The sequence below is a fragment of the Pseudophryne corroboree genome, chromosome 10 (assembly GCF_028390025.1).
Source record: "Pseudophryne corroboree isolate aPseCor3 chromosome 10, aPseCor3.hap2, whole genome shotgun sequence".
Taxonomy (NCBI): Eukaryota; Metazoa; Chordata; class Amphibia; order Anura; family Myobatrachidae; genus Pseudophryne; species Pseudophryne corroboree.
In genome coordinates, this window is record NC_086453.1 from 61,133,056 (window position 1) to 61,141,685 (window position 8,630).

Consider the following 8,630-nt stretch of genomic DNA (forward strand, 5'->3'; position numbering starts at 1 on the left):
CAACAGAGGCAGGCAGTACCTTTACAAATACCCTAATGGGCACATTCCAGCAGGGAACAACTCCCAACCTACAGTGCATCATGTGGCATTAGTTGAGGGAGCATTTTCTTTTTTCTTACGAACAGGGAGATGTGTATAGGTATAAAGACTACTCCATATCCCGTTGCATTCTTATCATCAACTTAACATTAGGACTGATTCTAAGGGGTAAATTTACTAAGAAGGGTTGTTCTATTTAAGATGGCAACCAGATTCTACTTCTCATTTATCTAGCACCTTCCAGAAGATAATACCTGGAATCTGATTGGTTGCTATGGGCAACATCCCATCTTAAACAGAACTCCCATCCTAGTAATACCGCTTTCAGATCGCTAATGCCAGGTCGCACCCCGGAATTGGAAACAGGTCCTTCCCGGGTGCAACCTGGCATTGGAGCCTCAGAACTGGCTTCCCATCCTGGCATATTGCCGGTTCAGCTTGCCATCGGGGGCAGCGCTAGGAGATTAGATCATCTCAACGCCACTTCTCCCAAAGCTATGATCGGGTACCGGGTTGCATCGACTCAGGTAACCCGTCAACACTGCACCTGACCTAGTAATAACTCTTCTTTATTCCCAGGTTGAATTACCGGGTCAGACGGACCGGGAATTTGGGACTGGCCCTTTCACATCGTACAGCTACCCACGTTGCCCCGGCAATATACCTGGTCGATACCGGACTATTTATGCGGTATAAAAGGGATATAAATTTACCCCATAGTGGCATGCAAAGTGGCTGTAGTTGTGGTCAGCAGCAGAATGAAGCCTGATGTACTACTTTATGTTAATATAGTGTTCACGCTAGGCTGTTTTAGCAGGGCGCGCACCCTGTCCGATTTTTTAAGGGCAAAATCCGCCCTGCCCTTTCTGCGGCGCCTTGCTAAACAGCCGCACACTTCCTGCCCTCCCAGCGTGTAAAGATGCCGTGCGCATGTATGCTGTGGGAGAGCATGCCCCAAAAGGGACGCCGCCGGCCGCCCCCTGTAATAACGTATGCGGGCCGCACCGCTCACTTAAATTACGTTTCATGGCCACGCCCCCTTTTCGGACACACGTGTGCCCCCGCTGTCCGGCGCCCTGCCCTCTACATTTTCTAGAGGGAACACTATTAATATGAGAATCCGTTCAACTAATATGACTGTTTGTGCGTGTGCAAGCGGTAACCCCGCGCTGCCCAGTGATTTTACACCGGCTGACGCAACTGTTATGATAGGTCTTAAAACTTGCACTTGTGTAGGGAAAAGGAGTGGGTGGGCAAGGGAAAACCAAACAGAAGAGACAGCTTGTTAGAAAGAGGGGGATAATGAGAGCGCTGGTCAATGAAGTTTGCAGTCATGACCGGTTTTTATATACCAGCAGGAATTCTATGGCTGCGTATCATAAACGGTGGGATAGGTGGAACGTAGAACCCAAGATCCAGATTAATGTCCCTCTTGTGTGTAGTCAACATGCGCATCTGATGTTAAACGCGTTCTATTGCTCTGTATGCCCCATTTTTCCTCTTTATGGTCCTAGTGCGGATGATAGGACAACACTGTGTGGTAACTGATGTTTTCACTGTTCATTTCTGCAGCTTTCTCATGTTTTGTCCTATAACGACATTTCTCCATTTCACTATGTATGTTATGGCTTTTGTGATTCTTTAATGTGTCACCCCTGCAGCTGGCAGAATATGACTTTGCTTATTGTGTAGTCTGTATTGCTAGGTTATTGGTCTTTTTATTACAGATTGAGTCTCCCTTATCCAAAATGCTTGGGACCAGAAGTATTTTGGATATCGGATTTTTCCATATTTTGGAATAATTGCATACCATAATGAGATATCATGGTGATGGGACCCACGTCTAAGCACAGAATGCATTTATGTTTCATATACACCTTATATACACAGCCTGAAGGTAATTTTAGCCAATATTTTTAATAACTTTGTTTAATGCACAAAGTGTGTGTACATTCACACAATTCATTTATGTTTCATACAGACCTTATACACACAGCCTGAAGGTCATTTAATACAATATTTGTAATAGTTTTGTGTATTAAACAAAGTTTGTGTACATTGAGCCATCAGAAAACAAAGGTTTCACTATCTCACTCAAAAAATTCCGTATTTCAGGATATTTGGATATGGGATACTCAACCTGTATTTGTATGTACTTAATTGAACAAATCTTTTCAATAAAAAGTACTTAATTTAAAAAATAAAATAAAAAAAGGAGGGGGAGGGGCCAGAGGAACAGGGGAGGGAAGCGAGCCTGGGACCTGCAGATTGGGGCAGCATCGTCTAAAGAGGTAAACTGTTTATAAAGAACCCGGCATTGCAACAGTGTCGGAAATACCATATTTTCCAGATGACATGGTACTTGGCCAATGTATTTTGTTGAAGGCTAGTAATGTATTCCATTGCTTTATCCTTTATGTCACCACCAGCCATCTGTGTGGCTTCTAGTATACCCATAGGCTATAACATGGGTCTTCAACCTTTAGCCCTCCAGCTGCGGTGGAACTACACATCCCAGCATGCCTTGCCACAGTATTACTATTGAGGCATGTTAAAACTGAGTTAGGGCATGCTGGGATGTGTAGTTCCACAGCAACTGGAGGGCCACAGGTTGAAGACCCATGGCCTATAGAGTACATTACGCCACTTCATGGTACATTAGTAACTTTACCAATGCTTAACTTGCGCTACTGTGGTGGAAACATGCATGTGATAAGAGATAACACTACATAACGGGCATTTTACAAAGTGTGCTAAAGCTCAGAGCATGATATACACAAAATTAAACTTCACACTTTAAATATTCTATTAAATGCCTGCATTACCCATATAGCTAATAAGGAGTATTTAACGGCTCACTATACTGCTAAAGTGGGTTTGTAATAAATACAAAACTATTTTAATTCCTGTATCGAAGCAATTAAGAAACTCCTTTATTCAAGACCTTTTTAAAACAGAAAGTTTTAGAATATTAGAACTTTAGTGAATTTAATGGTGTATAACAATCCTAAATTCCCATAGCCAGAGGGCATGTGGAAGTTTGGGTGTTGCTAACTGACAGAACTTATTACTATGGAAACGGCTTGTTGATTGTTGAGCTGTCTCTATGGGAACCTTCTTACAGACTGACACAGGAAATGATCATCAGCATCTACATTAATATTGCACAAGTTGCAGTAACAATACGCATCATCATATTAGTGCAGTAAAATATAAAGACACATAACTGGGCACTTATTTGTATTTATTATTTAAAGATAAATTGTCTAATCTCCCTTACCTAACAAGAATAGCAAACAACTATTTTTTTTAAATGAATAAATATGAAATACTTACCTATTCTCTCTATTCTGGTTACATCTCGTACCTCAGGGACCTTGGTTGTCTAGGAAAAAATATTACCCATTACCTAAGGAACACGACCGTGTATATAATGTACAAGTAAAAAGTGCATGCAAAAGGTGCTGTCCTGGTACAGTAGGTTCAGGATTTTATACCCCAACAGAACATGTGGCGTGATCTCTTTGCTCCATTCAATAGGCCTTAATGTTAAATGACAACAACTCCCAGCTAACAGAGACAGTAACTTATATTGCAGAAAAACAAATGTCTGCAGATCATCATTTACTTGCACGTATCAAGCTGACTGTATTGCTGTACCATTTAGTGTACATGGGTAGTGGTTCCCTAAATTTTTGAGGTGCGGCGCCCATAAGTCCATTCCCACATACAGGGAGCACAGCACAATGCCGTGCCCATTTCCCCACACAGGTCGCCCGGCACAGTGCCAAGCTCATTCCCTCACTGCGCCCGACACAGCGCTGAGCCCATTCACCTGCACAGAGAGTACGGCAAGCGTCTGTGCCCACTCCTCCACACAGGGAGCCCATTCCCCCACACAGGAAGACTGGTATATCGCTGTGCCCATTACTCCGTACAGGGAGCCCGGAACAGCGCTGTGCCCATTTCTCCACACAGGGAGCCCGACATAGTGCCAGACCCATTCCACCACACAGGGAGCCCAGCAAAGCACAGAACCCATTCCCCCCCACACACAGAGGGCCCAGCAAAGCACTGAGCCCGACGCAGCGGCGTGCCCATTCCTACACACAGGGAGCCCGGCACAGCACCATGCCCATTATGCTTTACAGGGAGCCTGGCACAATGCTGTTCTCATTCCCCCACACAAGCAGCCCAGAACAGCACTGAGCCCATTCCCCCACACAGGGAGCCCGATACAACTCTGAAACCATCCCATACACAGGGAGCCTGGCAAATCGCTGTGCCCATTACTCCACACAGAGAACCCAGCACAACACCATTCCCAACGCACAACGAGTACGGCACATTGAGGGAATGGGCTCAGCACACAGGGAGCCTGGCACAGCGCTGAGCTCCTCCTGTTACATATGTCCCAGTTCCCAGGGAGCCCTGTTCAGTGCTGTGCCCATTACCCCACACAGAGAACCCAGCACAGCACCGAATCCATTCCCACCGCACAGCAAGCACGGCACAGCGCTGAGCCCATTCCCCCACACAGGGAGCCTGGCACAGCGCTGAGCCCATTCCCCCACACAGGGAGCCTGGCACAGCGCTGAGCCCATTCCATCACACAGGGAGCCTGGCACAGCTCTGAAACAATCCCAAACACAGGGAGCCTGGCACAGCGCTGAGCCCATTCCCCCACACAGGGAGCCTGGCACAGCGCTGAGCCCATTCCCCCACACAGGGAGCCTGGCACAGCGCTGAGCCCATTCCCCCACACAGGGAGCCTGGCACAGCGCTGAGCCCATTCCATCACACAGGGAGCCTGGCACAGCGCTGAGCCCATTCCATCACACAGGGAGCCTGGCACAGCGCTGAGCCCATTCCATCACACAGGGAGCCTGGCACAGCGCTGAGCCCATTCCATCACACAGGGAGCCTGGCACAGCGCTGAGCCCATTCCATCACACAGGGAGCCTGGCACAGCGCTGAGCCCATTCCATCACACAGGGAGCCTGGCACAGCGCTGAGCCCATTCCCTCACACAGGGAGCCTGGCACAGCGCTGAGCCCATTCCCTCACACAGGGAGCCTGGCACAGCGCTGAGCCCATTCCCTCACACAGGGAGCCTAGCACAGCGCTGAGCCCATTCCCCCACACAGGGAGCCTGGCACAGCGCTGAGCCCATTCCATCACACAGGGAGCCTGGCACAGCGCTGACCCCATTCCATCACACAGGGAGCCTGGCACAGCCCTGAGCCCATTCCCTCACACAGGGAGCCTGGTACAGCACTGAGCCCATTCCCTCACACAGGGAGCCTGGCACAGCTCTGAAACAATCCCAAACACAGGGAGCCTGGCACAGCACTGTGCCCATTACTCCACACAGGGAACCAGGCACAGCACCGAATCCATTCCCACCGCACAGCGAGCATGGCACATTGCTGAGCCCATTCCCTCACGCAGGGAGCCTGGTACAGCGATGTGCCTATTACTCCACACAGAGCCTGGCACAGCGCTGAGCACCTCCTGTTACATATGTCCTGCTTCACAGGGAGCCCTGTACAGTGCCGTGCCCATTCCCAGACACAGGGAGCCGGGTACAGTGCGGTGCCATTCCCCCACACAGGGAGCCCTGTACAGCGCTGAGTCCATTCCAGTACAGTGCCGTGCCCATTCCCAGACACAGGGAGCCGGGTACAGTGCGGTGCCATTCCCCCACACAGGGAGCCCTGTACAGCGCTGAGTCCATTCCGGTACAGTGCCGTGCCCATTCCCAGACACAGGGAGCCCGGCACAGCGCAGAGTCCATTCATCCGCACAAGCACAGTAACCCGGCACAGCACTGAGCCCACTCCCCCACACAGAGAGCCCGACACAGCGCCGTGCTCATTACTCCACACAGGGAGCCCGGCGCAGCGCTGACCCCTCCCCTGTTACAGCCCACGTCCCGGCTGTAGCTACCATGATCCACAGTCTCTTACCGCCATAGCCGCCATGCTGCTGCAGCCTCACCTCACCAACCGCCGGGTGCGCAGGAGAGTAGACTCAGAGGTGTAACACTGATACCGCCCCGGCAGGAAACAGCACCCCTCACTGAGCGTTCCAGAGCTGAGGCACCCGCCCAGACGAGAGGAGGGGACGGGGACGGGGACGGGGACAGGGACAGGGACAGGAACAGGATTGTGGCTCGTCTCAGACTCCATCAATACCGCTGACTGACAGTGTGCTGTACAGAGCCGGCCTTTGGCATAGGCAAACTAGGCAAATGCCTAGGGCATTTGGTATGCTTAGGGGCACCAGCAGCTTCTGCTGATTAAAATGATATGCGGCATGCCTATATTTTGTGTGTGACTGCGGATGTATCTGCATACGAAATGCTACGTTGCGTGTATTCCTGGAAATCACTGTAATGTAGCATTTCGTATATGCAGAGAAAGTCAGTCGCACACAGAATATAGGCATGCTGCATATCATTCTAATCAGCAGAAGCTGCTTGTGCATCCTAGCCACATAGTAATGCAAATAAGACGCATTTTCATAAACAAAATGCGCCCGATGTTAGCAGAGCTGCCAGCTGACTCACGCCAGGCATCTCCAACAGAACTAGCGGCGGTGCTAGGGGGCACCAGCCAAAATCTTGCCTAGGGCATCATATTGGTTAGGGCCGGCTCTGGTGCTGTATACTAACTTTATTTATTTATATATATATATATATATATCATTCATAGTAACGCTGAGGACATAGTGGTTACTATACGCAGCTTGCAATATGTAATGTACACAGGCACCAAAATGAGTATTTAGTATAATGGCCATCTCAGGGTACCATGATAATGATTGTGAGCTGCCATGCAGGCTAGGTAACTACTGAGAGCAATCACATGGTGGTAAGGTGGGCACAGGGTGCTGTATGCCACTGTGAATGTATCATAGCAATGCTGGAGGCCACCAACTGTACCTTGCATAATAAGAAAGAATGTAAATTTTAATATACATGTGATTGAAGTGCACCCAATGTCCATGGTCTTTCTTTCCGTCATAATATGGCATGTTTATGGGCTATATTTGCATACCTCCCAACATGACCCTCTCCAGGAGGGACACAATGCTCTGCTTCTAGACTTCTCTCTTAATTTATGATTGCCGGCACCTGTGTTGAACAGGTTCATGGTTAAGAAAGGTGTTTCGCCACAGGTGAAGACAATCATAAATTAAGAGGGAAGTCCAGAAGCAGAGCATTTAGTCCCTCCTGGAGAGGGTCATGTTGGGAGGTATGTATTTGGATCACCGCACTGTTAGAAAACAAATCAATGTAGAATATGATTGGTAATGATATAGAGAATATTTCCTCTTGCTGCAGAGAATTGCCCTAGGTTTCGATTACTGCCCCTGTTGCACAGAATGCCCCGTGTTACAGCGACTGCACCTGTTAGATATTGCCCCATGTCGCAGGGAGTAGACTGCCCATGTTACATAGTGCCCCTTATTGCAGAGACTGCACCTGTTAGATATTACCCCATGTTGCAGAGAGTAGACTGCCCATATGACATAATGTCCTGTATTGCAGAGACTGCACCTGTTAGATATTACCCCATGTTGCAGAGAGTAGACTGCCCATATGACATAATGTCCTGTATTGCAGAGATTGCACCTGTTAGATATTACCCCATGTTGCAGAGAGTAGACTGCCCATGTTACATAATGCCCCGTATTGCAGAGACTGCACCTGTTAGATATTACCCCATGTCGCAGAGAGTAGACTGCCCATATGACATAATGTCCTGTATTGCAGAGATTGCACCTGTTAGATATTACCCCATGTTGCAGAGTAGACTGCCCATGTTACATAATGCCCCTTATTGCAGAGACTGCACCTGTTAGATATTACCCCATGTCGCAGGGAGTAGACTGCCCATTTGACATAATGCCCCGTATTACAGAGATTGCACCTGTTAGATATTACCCCATGTTGCAGAGAGTAGACTGCCCATGTTACATAATGCCCCGTATTGCAGAGACTGCACCTGTTAGATATTACCCCATGTCGCAGAGAGTAGACTGCCCATATGACATAATGTCCTGTATTGCAGAGATTGCACCTGTTAGATATTACCCCATGTTGCAGAGAGTAGACTGCCCATGTTACATAATGCCCCTTATTGCAGAGACTGCACCTGTTAGATATTAACCCATGTCACAAAGAGTAGACTGCCCATATGACATAATGTCCTGTATTGCAGAGATTGCACCTGTTAGATATTACCCCATGTTGCAGAGAGTAGACTGCCCATGTTACATAATGCCCCTTATTGCAGAGACTGCACCTGTTAGATATTACCCCATGTCGCAGGGAGTAGACTGCCCATTTGACATAATGCCCCGTATTACAGAGATTGCACCTGTTAGATATTACCCCATGTTGCAGAAAGTAGACTGCCCATGTTACATATTGCCCCTTATTGCAGAGACTGCACCCAGTGCCAGATTAACGTCCTCATGGGCCTGGAGCTGAAATTTATGAAGGGCCTATTGTGTGTCACCACAAGGGGTGTGAGCAGCATGGCAGGTGTGTGACTATTGAAATAAGGGTGTGCCCACTGATG

General features: G+C 48.5%; 1 protein-coding gene across 1 annotated transcript in view; it reads right to left on the reverse strand.

The window, feature by feature from the left end:
• RUVBL2 (RuvB like AAA ATPase 2) overlaps positions 1-6,173 on the reverse strand; it is a 63,011-nt gene extending 56,838 nt beyond the window's left edge. Inside the window, exons 1-2 of the mRNA XM_063942451.1 lie at positions 6,009-6,173; positions 3,376-3,424 (exon numbers count right to left, since the gene is read on the reverse strand). Of these exons, the coding sequence (XP_063798521.1) occupies positions 3,376-3,424; positions 6,009-6,023 (64 nt within the window). The 5' untranslated portion in view covers positions 6,024-6,173. The remainder of the gene's footprint in view (positions 1-3,375; positions 3,425-6,008) is intronic.
• Between the last annotated feature and the right edge of the window lie 2,457 nt (positions 6,174-8,630).